Raw genomic sequence first — 14558 nt, forward strand, 5'->3', positions numbered from 1 at the left:
TCATGAAGGATGTTTCTGCCCTGAAGGAACTGTGTTGTTCAGTTCAAAGTCGGAGGCCTGTGTTTCCACCTGTAAGCCCAAATATTTATAAAATAGGATATGTTCTTGATGATGATCATTATTATTATTATTGTTGTTGTTGTTGTTTTAAGGAGATACATCTGACCTTTGTGTTCTATCAGGTTGTGCCGGTCCTGACGGCAAGCCTAAACAGGTAGATGTTATGTGATTTCGACCTCTATTTGTTTATATTGCTGCCATTGTTTAATACTTTTTTACTAATGTACAGACAGACAGACAGACAGACAGACAGACAGACAGAGAGACAGAGAGACAGAGAGAAAGAGAGAAAGACAGAGAGACACACATAGGAGTAATATGTTTGTGTACATTTTATGGTGTATGACAGACAGATACAAATGTTTTGTTAGATGTTTGGTTGGTACTAACATTGTGTCTGATACAGGTGGGTGACACATGGAGAAGTAATTGTCAGCAGTGTACTTGCGATGAAACCTCAATGAGTGTTGAGTGTGAGCCAGTGGCTTGTACAACCCCACCACCTGCTCCTAGCTGTGACCAGGATGGACAGGTGCTGGTCAACAAAACCATAGACTGCTGTCCAGTATCCAAATGTGGTGAGTTTGAACCTTGTTTGTATGTCAACATAAAAGAGTAGCATTAAATTATACAATCCTTTCCAGAGTCATGGTGTTAATATGCCAAATGTGACCCACACAGTATACAATAATAAAGTCACAGTGTATTTCCAAATATAAAACTTTATTAGCTCAAACTAACATTTCAATAAAAGCCACAGAGCTACTCAGAACATTTGAATGCCGCAAAACAAACAATGAACTAATAGGCCTAATATATGATGTAACAAAATGTCAGGCTTTCAAAATGATAGAAAATTGGTTTTGTTGTTCTGGATCCAATACAAATAATCAACATAGTATTTCTGAAATATCTTGATTTGAAAATGTTCCTGATGTTCTACAAAGGACAGACTTTATTTATCATGATATGCATCATATATGCATATATTTTCTACTTTGACGGTAATTATCACAAATAAATGCCATCGTATATCTGATCTTCACCCACAGAGTGTAATAAAACAAAGTGTTCCAGACGCATACACAAGTGTCCAACAGGGTTTGAAATGACCGTAGAAGACTTACCCGACAGATGTTGTGACTCATTTACATGTCGTAAGTTATTTTATTGATTCCAGTGATACAGTAGTATTGTATTTTTTATTGATATGGACTTTGATGGTTATGTCAGGAATATGTGTATGTCTGTTTGAATACATTTGAAATATTCAACATTATACTTCTTCTCTAGAACCCAAAAAAGTTTGTGTCTTCAATGACACTGAATACAAGGTAAGCTGTGATGTCGATTTGTAAACATTCACAATCAAACATGAACATTTGCAATACAAATGAGCTACAGACAATCCTCATTGAATATAACTTTATTTTGATACGTTTAAAATATCCGTCAGACAAAATGTAATGAGCTTTCCATTCTGTCACAGCCAGGTGTATCCATCCCCAAAGACATTTGCAAAAAATGCAATTGTAGTGAAACAAAGGATCCCATCACTTCTCTGAATGTTATCGTGTGTGAACCTATAAAATGTAACAGCAGCTGTGCCCAGGTAAATGTGCATTAATATTAACATTAATAATCTGTTCAATATTGGATTGGAATTATTATATTGTTTTAACCAAAAAGCACTGGCAATCCACAATGTATTTATTTGTTTTAGTTTTTATCAAGCCTATAAATCACACCTCTCTCACACATAACTATCTATGTACTGAATCTCTGGATCCTAACTATCATCTGTCTGTGATCATGTACAGAATTGGTCATGTCAGACTGCTTGTGAAACCATATTTATTCTTACATAAATGCATGGTGTTGTTTGGAACTTTAACAAACACAAAATGACAGGATCACTAATCTAATTTGATATGAATATTGTTGATGATGTCAGCAAAACATGTACTGAATGCTATCAGGAGATACAACATGATATATTAAGTATTACAAGGCAGCATATTCATCTTCTTAAAATGTTCTTTGCTCATTAGTGTTGATGCCTAAAATACAAGATGTGTTGTTTTGCAAACAGGGCTTCACGTATGAAAATGTGACAGGACAATGTTGTGGAACGTGCATAAAGACCAGCTGCACTGTTCTTCTGCCAGACAACACATCTTATGTTATTGAGGTGAGTTCAATAGAAAACCTGGGTCTGTTGGTTTATTAGATGATGCTTTATAGATTAATGCTTGTAATGCTCCATCCAACCATTGTATGTCTATGATTTATCTGTTTTAATCTTCTCACAGCCTTCACAAACCTGGTCTCCATCTAGCGATAACTGTACAAAGTATGAATGCATTCCAGGCCAACTCACAGTCCTTGAACACAAAACTGAATGTGCTGAATATGATCCTAGCAACTGCCTTCCAGTGAGTATACGTATATGGATCATAGCATATTTTTAAGTATTGTTAATAAATGTCAACTGAAATGGATTTTGTGGTTGTGAAAGTGAAACACTGTCCAGGGACTTTATTTTCTTTCATCTGCAAGATTGAAGTGAAATGTGATGTTAGTCTTCATTAAGTGCAGTAGTAAGAAGCTTTAGTCAGTAGCCAGTAGTAACTGGCTTTTTATCTGATGATTTCAATGTGTATAACATTTTTATTACAGGGGACAGAAAAAATGGACAAGAAAGGCTGTTGCAAAACATGTAAGAATTCATTAACATTTGTTATGCAGTTTTACTGGTGTTTCCATTCATTGATAGTATATACAGTAGTAACATCCTTTCAAACCATGTTAAAATGTCATGTCTGTAATAACTGTGGCTTTGTAATGTGTATGCGCAGACGACTTGTACATGTAAGACACTGTTATCAGTTCTTGTATTCTTTCTCTCTGATAAATATTACCTTGTATGTGCAGGTACCCTGCGTTACAACTGTGTGCATACGAACGAAACAACCTATGTGGAGATTAAAAGGAAACGGCCTGTCACTTCAAATCCTCAAACTGTCACTGCTCCTACAAGTCAGTTCATCGGTCCCAAAGAAACTACAACTGTTGCTGTACCTACAAGTCGGTTCATCGTTCCCGAAGGAACTAAAACTGTTGTTGTACCTACAAGTCAGTTCATCGGTCCCGAAGGAACTAAAACTGTTGTTGTACCTACAAGTCAGTTCATCGGTCCCGAAGGAACTAAAACTGCCGCTGTAACTACAAGTCAATTCATCGGTCCCGAAGGAACTAAAACTGCCGCTGTAACTACAAGTCAGTTGATCGGCCCTAAAGAAACGAAAACTGCTGCTGTACCTACAAGTCAGTTTGTCGGTCCTGAAGGAACTAAAACTGCCGCTGTAACTACAACTCAGTTCATCGGTACTGAAGGACCTATAATTGTCGCTGTACGTTCAACTCAATTCATCCCTCTCAAAGGAGCTAAAACTGTCGCTGTACCTACAACTCAGTTTGTCGGTCCCGAAGGAACTAAAACTGTCGCTGTACCTACAACTCAGTTTGTCGGTCCCGAAGGAACTAAAACTGTTGCTGTACCTACAACTCAGTTCGTCGGTCCCGAAGGAACTAAAACTGTTGCTGTACCTACAACTCAGTTCATCGGTCCCGAAGGTAATAAAACTGCCGCTGTAACTACAAGTCAGTTCGTCGGTCCCAAAGGATCTTTAATTGTTGCTGTACGTTCAACTCAATTCATCCCTCTCAAAGGAGGTAAAACTGTCGCTGTACCTACAACTCAGTTTGTCGGTCCCGAAGGAACTAAAACTGTCGCTGTACCGACAAGTCAGTTCATCGGCCCTGAAGGAACTGAAACTGCAGCTGTAACTACAGGTCAGTTTGTCGGTCCCGAAGGAACTAGCTCTGCTGGTGTACCTACAACTCAGTTTGTCGGTCGCGAAGGAACTAAAACTGTTGCTGTACCTACAACTCAGTTCATCGGTCCCGAAGGTAATAAAACTGCCGCTGTAACTACAAGTCAGTTCGTCGGTCCCAAAGGACCTATAATTGTTGCTGTACGTTCAACTCAATTCATCCCTCTCAAAGGAGGTAAAACTGTCGCTCTACCTACAACTCAGTTTGTCGGTCCCGAAGGAACTAAAACTGTCGCTGTACCTACAAGTCAGTTCATCGGCCCTGAAGGAACTGAAACTGCAGCTGTAACTACAGGTCAGTTTGTCGGTCCCGAAGGCACTAACTCTGCTGCTGTACCTACAACTCAGTTTGTCGGTCGCGAAGGAACTAAAACTGTTGCTGTACCTACAACTCAGTTCATCGGTCCCGAAGGTAATAAAACTGCCGCTGTAACTACAAGTCAGTTCGTCGGTCCCAAAGGACCTATAATTGTTGCTGTACGTTCAACTCAATTCATCCCTCTCAAAGGAGGTAAAACTGTCGCTCTACCTACAACTCAGTTTGTCGGTCCCGAAGGAACTAAAACTGTCGCTGTACCTACAAGTCAGTTCATCGGCCCTGAAGGAACTGAAACTGCAGCTGTAACTACAGGTCAGTTTGTCGGTCCCGAAGGCACTAACTCTGCTGCTGTACCTACAACTCAGTTTGTCGGTCCTGAAGGAACTAAAACTGTTGCTGTACCTACAAGTCAGTTCATCGGTCCCGAAGGAACTAAAACGACCGCTGTAACTACAAGTCAGTTCATCGGTACTGAAGGACCTATAATTGTCGCTGTACGTTCAACTCAATTCATCCCTCTCAAAGGAGGTAAAACTGTCGCTGTACCTACAACTCAGTTTGTCGGTCCCGAAGGAACTAAAACTGTCGCTGTACCTACAAGTCAGTTCATCGGCCCTGAAGGAACTGAAACTGCAGCTGTAACTACAGGTCAGTTTGTCGGTCCCGAAGGAACTAACCCTGCTGCTGTACCTACAACTCAGTTTGTCGGTCCTGAAGGAACTAAAACTGTTGCTGTACCTACAAGTCAGTCCATCGGTCCTGAAGGAATTAAAACGACCGCTGTAACTACAAGTCAGTTCATCGGCCCTGAAGAAACTCAAGCTGTCACTGAACCTACAACCCGGTTCATCGGTTCCGAAAACACTCAAGCTGTCACTATAGCTACAAGTCCGTTCATCAGTTTCAATGAAATGCAAGCTGTCACTGAACCTAGTACAGGTCGGTTCAGTGCTTCCACTGGAACTCAAACTGTACCAGTTGGTCCTGAAACTCAAATTGTTGAATGCAGGTCAACAGTTCCAGTTGAAATTACATCCTGCGGCGGTGGCTGTCCAACATACTCAATGTAAGATTTCCATCTATTCTAGGATGATTTGGTTTTCATGGGAGAGATTTAGGCTATCACCAAATCTGCATAATTTATTTGGAATACTTCTCAAGACAAACCTGTAGATGGGACTGTGAGGAGACAGAGACAGACAGTAGGAGAGTTGAAAGGGAGATAATGTACACTGTAGCAGAAACAGACACTAGGACCGCTGAAATAGTGTATGAGAGACAGACAGTAGGGCACCTGAGAGGAAGACAGTATGGGAGAGACAAACAGTAGGCAGATGAGAGTGAGACAGTGTAGACAGAAAGTCGGAAAAAAAACTAGCAGATCTGCAAGCTCGAAACGTGGCGCAAAGCGACGCGTTTTGAGCTTGTAGACCTGCTGTTTTTGCTATTCTCGAATTTGAATCCTGAAAAGTAACAGTTTTGGACGATATCTAAGACGTAAGATATTTTCTATACAAATACAGTATTCAGTTAATTACTGACTGAAGACCAATGTTTGAGATAACTTAGATATAAGTGACCAATGGCTCTGTTTCCAGTAACTCTAACACTGTTCTTCTCTTGTCTCTAAAGGTATTCAACAAAGACAAATGGCTTAATGCACAAATGCACCTGCTGTCAGGAAGTGGCCACCAGTGAGAAGGAAGTAGAGCTGAAATGCTCCGATGGCACGACAACTATGTACTCTTACACCGTCATTGAAAAGTGTGGTTGTCGTGAACTCAAGTGTGAAGATTTGATATTGAAGGATATTGAACTAGAACAAGTAGAGTAGAAACAAGACAGACAACATGGCACTGTGATTTGTTATTCCAGTCAATATGTTTAACTTTTAATTGAAACAACCAGAACCATCAGAACAGTCAAAAACAATGTAATCATGATGTAAACTGGTCCCAACTCATTCTGAGATGATTTAAAGGACACGGCCAAACTAAAATAACATATAGCCTTTTTTTCCTACATATATTGATACCAAATGACTGGCCATGGGGTCTATTTGCATAATTGCCCCTGTCGTCCAGTTTACCCAGCAGCTCCCCATAGCATAGAGTGGAGCCCATAAGCATATAGCTATACTTACGCTATTTGTTGTGGTCAAAAGTTTTTTTTCCCCCTCACTAATCTGTTATTAGTTGTCATTTCGCACTCATCCAGGCCTTGGTTGTCCCACACGAGCCGCCACAGTCTCGTAAATCATGTTTTGGTGTGAGCGTTTGGCACAACTGCCAATCAAAGTGACTACTGGCCAATCGCAGCGCGTCTTTTCCGGGACTTGGCAAAACACATAAGAGCTGTATATACGCCGTTGGTCTGTTTAGCAGACTACGATGGCTCGTGTGGGACAACCAAGGTATGGATGCGTGTGTAATGACAACTAATAACAGATTCATGAAGAAAAAAAAACACTTTTGACCGATGTTATATTAGTTTGGACTTGTCCTTTAAGTATAGTGTAATCACTTTATTTTGGTTTGGAAAAACAAGTTTGGTGTTCTAAAATTAACGCTGGACTCTTAACAAAGACTTGCAATATTTTTTCCACAAAAAAAAAATCTTCGTTGATCTATCTTCTATCCTAATATTATTGTAACTAATCTTATAGCTTTAATTATTTGATTGATTTTAACAGTATGTGATTTGTCAACCTGAAGCAATTTAATTAAATTAAAATTCTCAAGCATGTATGGTCTTTTTATTTGTGGTTAATAGCTTATACCTGTGGGTCTAATTGAATGTCCATTCATGAAGAATGAATGAATTATTTTATTTTTGTCATGTCTTGATTATTCAAACACATTAAACAGCAACAAAAATTACATCTCCATTTCCGATGCACACGGAACTGATTAGAATTTGTCAAACTTGAAATCATAAGTATCTTCCATGAAACCTTAATGTTTTTTTATCCCTGTGTAAATATACATTTTAAAAACGAAGGGAAATAATAACAAATTTAGATTATCACTCCAAAGTACCCCAAAGAAGATAGTCAACACTATCCAAAAGTAATACAGAAATGTACCCAGAAGTACCCAAAACACATTCCCAAAACTTTATAAACATATCTTTGATATACAGTATAGTTTTGCTATTGTTAATCTTGGCCTCAATTTACTTCAATTCATCAAGTAACAACAAGTTTCTTATAAGCACTTACATAAATGTCTTATAATCTAAGAAACATGTTTACTATGATATTGTTAACATTTATACGGTCATATACTATTAATACTTAATACGCTTCTTATAAGGATTTATAAGGGTCTAACTAACTACTAATTAATGTTTATTACAACAACCTCAGTAGAAGTTGTTACCATTATAATTCTCAAAATTGAAATACATTTTGTTCTCTTTTTGTATAAGGACATATACTCCCTATACAATGATCCTGCCTGATATTAGCTGTTCTACAGCTCAGATCACAGCGCACTGCACAGTGACTGAATGCACACAGGCAGAGGAGCTGCACATAAACAAGCAGTAGGCTAACAATGCTATTTTCCCCCCCGGCCCGTAGTCTGTTAAAACTATGCAGTGTACCTGTTTATCGAACTTAGCACTGATGCTAATGTTATGAAAACAAGTAATTCTATTTCTCAAATCTATTAAGTGTTTAATGAGGAGAGCATTGTGACAAGAAAGGAGTTCATAGCATTTCTGTCGCGCTAGTCCTACTGAAACTCCAACTCTGTGAACCCCTCTTTGCAGAAGTTATTGTAATATTTAAAGTCCTGTTTATTATTGTAGGCCTATATAATTAGTGTCATGAAGCATCAGGGCATTAATTCACACGTTGTGATGCATTGTGAGCTTGGAGATCCATTGTTAGCTTTTGGGAATTTAGACCCATTTGAAACCTCTCCCTCAGCAGGGAGCCATTGTCAGCTGTTCGAACTCCTAACTCCACTTTAGCTGGATTTCTGTTCATACGAAACTCTTAACTCCACTTGCACTGGATTTGGGTAAAGTGGTGATAATATAATGACACATCTGACAATATATAAAGTCACTATACCAACTTTGATGAGGCAGTATTGAAAATATAAGGTTTTCTTCATTTCCTGAAAAACTAATATTTTGTTTTTTCATTTCCTGAACAATGAGCGTTTTGGAGTTAGCAGGTTGCTGCTGGACAGCAGAGATATCTGATATTGAGAAAATTGTCCTCATTTGCTGTGTGTCGTTGTTCAGATCATGAATTGATTGCATTATAAACTGTAAGCTAAAACATTGAGTCAACATAAGCACATTCTGATATCCAGACATTAAAATCTCTCTCTCTCTCTCTCTCTCTCTCTCTCTCTCTCTCTCTCTCACTCTCTCCACTGTGTGTGTGCATGCGTGCGTGCCGTGCGTGTGTGGGGGAGGGGGGTGCGTGCATGCATGTTTGTAATACTGTCATATTTATTTAAAGGTCATGGTTGTCAACTGTGCTATTACAACCTGGAGGATGTTCCTATTGACAAACTCTGCTGTTGAATGAATGTCATGTTTAATGTTCAGGAGGAGCATGTAGCCTACTGTCTTTGTGTAACGTGTGAAATATTGAAAGAAAGTAATATTACCATCCCAAGGGGGAAATTACTTTTTCTGCTTCACCCAGTACATAGCTGAGCGGTTGAACTTCTGATTACCAGATGGCTTGATTGATTGATTGATTGATTGATGTACTTTATTTAGTAAGACATGAGAACAACTGTAGCCTACATGGAAGTACAAATTCACAATACAAGGTCTACTAAACTGGAAGGCTCATAAAGCACTAAGCTTGTTTAAAATGAGATCCCCCCACACACAAATCATGATGACTGTAAGAGACAGACAGATACACACTAAGCTTCCGCTTCTTAACCCATTCAGGCAGCTACGCGGCCAAACAACAAACATCATGAGACACATGACAGAAATATGGAGCAATATGGAGAAATATCAAATATTAAATTAAATGAAAAAATAGAGCTGGAGACTAAATCAATGCTTCAGGCTTAAAGAGTTTGTTCACACAAAGTCCAAACTACCAAGATGCTCACAAAGCCGAGCTGGTGTCCCAGTGGACATGGGGTCCGCACCGCAAGGTCTCCCAACCGCCGACTCATTTGAGCTCCTCGTAGCCTCGGTTTGTATAGCAGAGAAGCTCATACTACTTAATGTCATTTTATGGCTATTCTTGGCCGTTTGTGTGTATGTGTGTTTATAAGCATGTGTGTGGAATGCATGCATAAATATTTATTGGTGTTCAGCTGGCAGTTTTGATATACTTCACTGTGATTTATTAGGGTCCAAATCTCATTATGTTGTTATGGTCCTAGATCAGGTTCAATGTCTCGTTAACCTGTCATCTCACAAGAACAACATAAATGTCATCAGATTTGACAGCGTGTTGTTAAACTGTCATCTCGCTGTATTTTATGGCCTATAAATCTCCGATGAATTTACGCCATTAACCTCTTGAACCCCAGCATCCATATTCTGGGGAGTACATTCGTCAAAAATAGCCCATGCATGTACAAGCTCACAACGCCTCGCAATGCAAATTGTTGTGAACTTGTAGATCGGCTATTTTGGCAAAGAGATTTAGCGTAGATGGGGAAAAAGCAGTCCAAGTACAGAGCCAACTCAGGTGCAACTCAGCTTTAAGTGCAAGTGTCATCTCTCTGTGTTTTGGCCCCACATTGTGCTCACTGTCTTTTTTCCTCAGGTACCTGCAAAAAACAGGTTACAGAGAGTTCACCTCAAATTCCTGTACCGTATATAAGCAAACCTAACTTCCCGCTATGCTGACATCGGGTGGACAAAATTAACATTGTTCTCCTACACACCTGTTGCTTTCTTTTTTGGGGTAATTATATCAGAACATCCCTACTCAAACAGTACAGTATGAGTTGTTGAGACACCAATCGCTCTCTTTTCTCTTTCTATACATCTCATTGTCACACACATGTAGGGCCTAACCCCATTTTTTTAACTGCTGAATATGGCCATCACCATTGATAATGCTGTGGTGACGTCAACTCGGACTGCGTAGAATCTGGGTGTGGCCCTGGACGATCAACTGTCGTTCTCGGCAAACATCGCATCAGTGACACGGTCCTGCAGATTCCTCCTCTCGGAGAAGGCAGCCCAGGTGCTCATCCAGGCTCTTATCATCTCCCGCCTGGACTACTGCAACTCCCTCCTTGCCTCGTCGCTCAAGGGTCCTTCTGGCCGATCCACACGGTCACGACTTTTTTTCTGTTCTGGCCCCACAGTGGTGGAATGAACTCCCCACTGATGTCAGGACAGCAGAGTCACTGCCTTGAAAACCCACCTCTTCAGGAAACACTACCTTCCTCTTTGCCTGGCCTACTTGTTGTTAACTAGTTTTACGAACGCTTGTTTTATTGTTGTGTTGTTGTATTGTTTTATTGGATCTTATTTAGTCGATACACTTATTCATAGTCATACTGACCATGAACCTGAAATTGTACGTCTCCTCGGAACCGAAACCAGTGAAAGCAGCCGATCTACAAGCTCACAAAACGTTGCTATCTGAAAAGTTGTGAGATTGTAGATCGGCTATTTTCACAATGAAGTGTGTCATACATTGAAAAAACATACTCTCAAATAAGCATTTCAGGTTATCTTTAACAATTGCATATAATGCATTAATTGATGCAGTCGTGTTTTGTGCAAAGTAGCCTGCCAGAGGTGAGGTTTGAAACGGTGACCTTGTGGTTGCGAGGCAGATATTGTAGAGAGAAGCCATCGGACTAACAGACAGGACCTTGTGAAAAGGAGCTCACACAGATGACACAGTTTCACGCAAATTGCTCAGAAATCCTGGGTTTAAGTGTTTTTCAAACTGCTCAAAATTGCGGACAATCCAATGGCGGAGCTTACTAGTCAAAGTGATAGATGTGTTCCTCATGAGTCAAGGCACATGTGTAAGCAGGTTTCACGGCTGTCGGCCACACAAGGCATGACTTGTGCCTGTTTTAAGTTTGCATTTTCAAATAATTGCTATAGCGCCCCCCTTTGACCAATTGGAGTAAGATTTGTTTCAGTGATATTTGGAATGACCCTCTACATTACTGCAGTCTGCATGTATGTGTTAGGGGCAGATGAATAATTGTCATAAAACTGCAGTATTCATTGGCTCTTAAAAGCTAAAATTTTTTACTTACAAACTTCTCTTCAAGTGTAAAAGGTTTTGTGCATATTGCTAAATAATCCCAGGAGGAGATAGATTTTAACTGCTTTTCATATCATTCAAAATGGTGGGAGATCTAAAGGTCAGAGGTCAAAAGTCAGAGTGTGAAAGTTGTTCATCATGAGTAGACGCATATGTCTATCGAAGTTTCATGGCTGTAGGTCAAACAGGGCATGAGTTGTACCTGTTCAAAGTTGGCATTTTCAATTGAGTGCTACAGTGCCACCTTTTGACGAAAGATTGTGAGATTTATTACTTGATAGATTTTCATGACCATCTACCATATGGCCAAGTTTCGTAAAAAGCGTATGCACGGTTAAGCCAGAACTGCGAAAAGTGGCAGAAAAAGGAGAATAGTGAATAATGCCAATATCAAAACAGAGCCATTCTGGCAGCCTGGCCCCGTAATAATTTGGCATTTTACTCATAGGTTACAAAGCATCAACTGACACTAAGTACTAATAAATCCAATGAGCAAGAAAACAAAAGGCCGCCTGCAAATTGACAAAAGAATTTAGGTTTAGAAATGACCCAACGACTGCATCTCACATTTTACATGTGGCCGCCTCCCGGCGAATTTGTTTTGACGGAGCGTGACGTGTGGAGACAGTGAGTCACGTGACTGTCACAGTCACAGACTTTTGTGTCATTCACTGATTTAACCCGCAAAACCCGCCTACGTCCGGTGCCAGTACTGCTCCCGGTTCGGCTACAATGAGAAACATGGCCACAGACTGACTAAATAAGCGATTTGAACGGGTTGTTTCGCGCCCGACCTAAAATGTATGATTCCGAACCATACCTTAAACATCTGTACAGTTTGGAATATACCATTAGTTTTTGGATGTGGCGAAAAGGGTAAACAGCGGACCCTTTGCGGCCATTCAACCGATTCTGGGAGACCACACAGTAGGACCTAGCGTTTGATGCGCTAGCTGATTGACTGTTGAGGGGAATACTATTGGAGCACCAGCTGGTAGATCATGATATCCTGGTCGTGGAACTTCTGGTACCTCTCCTAGAAAGCCGTGGTTGTGCTAGCTCTGAATACACTCCTCTGAAGTCCTGGTTGTGGAATCATTGACTGTCCAGCACCAATTCAGCTCCAGTTTCTACATCTGTATCCCGACAGTGGAAGAATGCTCTGAAGAGTTCAAGCCCCTTTCCCTGTCCTTCGGACCCTGTCTCAAATCCCTTTCAGGTCTGCAGTGGAAGAACGCTCCAGGGGGGTTTCAGCCCCTTTCCCTGCCTGTACCCACCTGTGCTCTCAAGCCTATTCTGTCATGATATTACATTCATATTAAATTCATATTTAATAATATATATATAAATTATGAAACAGGCAGATGCGAATAACATTATTTTTCTATATCTGAAAACCTCAGAGTCCATTATTGCTGATAACATGGCCACTTAAGAAAAGAGAAGCTGTGTTCATACGTTTTACTTAATTAATTGGATATATCATGAGCACTGATTTAAAACATTGCTTAAACTGTTGACAGGGAGTATGTTTGAGGTGTCCTGATATACAATCTTAACGAGTATTGCAAGCCAATTAGAAACGAGTATCTTCCGTCGTCGCGGTATAAAAGGTTTTAATGCACACCTTCCAGCCAATCAGAAATCTAGTAGAGGAGAGCAAAGCTGCTTCACTCGCCTGTTTTCAGTGCCGCGAGCAAGTGATTAATGTGACACACGCGCACGCATGCATGCACACATATTTAAACACACACACACACACACACACACACACACACACACACACACACACACACACACACACACACACACACACACACACACACACACACACACACACACACACACACACACACACACACACACATATACACAGCTGAAGCAGCAGAGGCGGAGCCAGCAGAGAGAAGATGCTGTCAGGTTGCCGTGGTTGCAGTCTCTTGTTTCCAGTGGCGACCGTTGCTGTGTGAGTGTGTGTGTGTGTGTGAGAGAGAGAGAGAGAGAGAGAGAGAGAGAGAGAGAGAGAGAGAGGGAGAGGGAGCTAGGATCCTTCAAGCCTTAAGAAATAAGGAAGGAGACATTGGTCTATGTGTCGCCACTGGTCCTTTCCTCCTTTCCTCCTCCTCTCCTCTCCTCTCCTCTCCTCATCCTCCTCCTCCTCCTCTCCTCCTCCTCCTCTCCTCCTTCTCTCCTCTCCTCCAAGGATTAGCAACGCTGCACATTGGATTTAGCGATAGTCTCTCTCCTCCTCTCTGGTGATTGGAGCTGAGCATTTTGTGCTTTGTGAGAAAGAAAAGGAAGGACCCATCCATCCATCACTCTACCCTCTCTTCAAATGGGAGGTGAGGATGAGGAGTTGTCTCCTTTACGGTGTTAAGGGTGAAGATGGACAGGAAGACAGACATGGACACAAAGATGGTGGATGTCCTCTGGCTGCCTGAGACCCCGAATAAACTCCACTACACCTCCTCTGTCCTCCTCTCTCCTACTCCAATCCTGCTGGCTTGCTGTTAAGAGAGCGCCACCTAGACACGGTAAGACAGAACAATGACTGTAGTCATTCGATTCTTATTTTTATTCTTTTTTTTTGTGTGTGGAAATGAGCAGTGTTTTTTTTATAACAATATAATTCATTTCTCACCCAGCCATTTTGCTGTGTTTAGTATAGGCCTAATTGTACATGTTTTTATTATTTAGCTAACGCATTTAGCAATTTCATAATAGCCTACACTTAGAATTTAACTCATGTGTTTATGGCTCAAATGTTTTTGCTAGCATTGAGCAGTCCAGCCTCTGGCATTTTTTCATTTATCTTTTTTTTACCCAGAACAGCTGGCTGCATTCATTCATTACGATGATTTTAGTGTTAATGGCTCACTCAGAAGCTTACTTTTCTAAGTTCATGCAATTAGCTGCTGACTAATAAGAACATGCTTTGTATGAACAATAGATTAGGGTTCTCTACTATTGTAGCTGGCCTTTGGCTAGGCTAGCACAGCAGTAATCGTTTCTCTCTCTCTCTCTCCCTCTCTCTCTCTCTCTCTCG

General features: G+C 40.6%; 1 protein-coding gene across 1 annotated transcript in view; it reads left to right on the forward strand.

The window, feature by feature from the left end:
- Window positions 1–520: 520 nt before the first annotated feature.
- The window catches only part of LOC311050626 (neuronal tyrosine-phosphorylated phosphoinositide-3-kinase adapter 2-like), a gene marked incomplete at both ends in the record, with an annotated part of 51566 nt that continues 37528 nt past the window's right edge, over window positions 521–14558 (forward strand). Inside the window, 3 exons of the mRNA XM_084064712.1 lie at window positions 521–638; window positions 2919–2931; window positions 5908–6100. Of these exons, the coding sequence (XP_083920838.1) occupies window positions 521–638; window positions 2919–2931; window positions 5908–6100 (324 nt within the window). The remainder of the gene's footprint in view (window positions 639–2918; window positions 2932–5907; window positions 6101–14558) is intronic.

This window comes from Gymnoscopelus microlampas, assembly GCF_963454915.1.
Source record: "Gymnoscopelus microlampas genome assembly, chromosome: 8".
In the NCBI taxonomy this organism is placed as follows: Eukaryota; Metazoa; Chordata; class Actinopteri; order Myctophiformes; family Myctophidae; genus Gymnoscopelus; species Gymnoscopelus microlampas.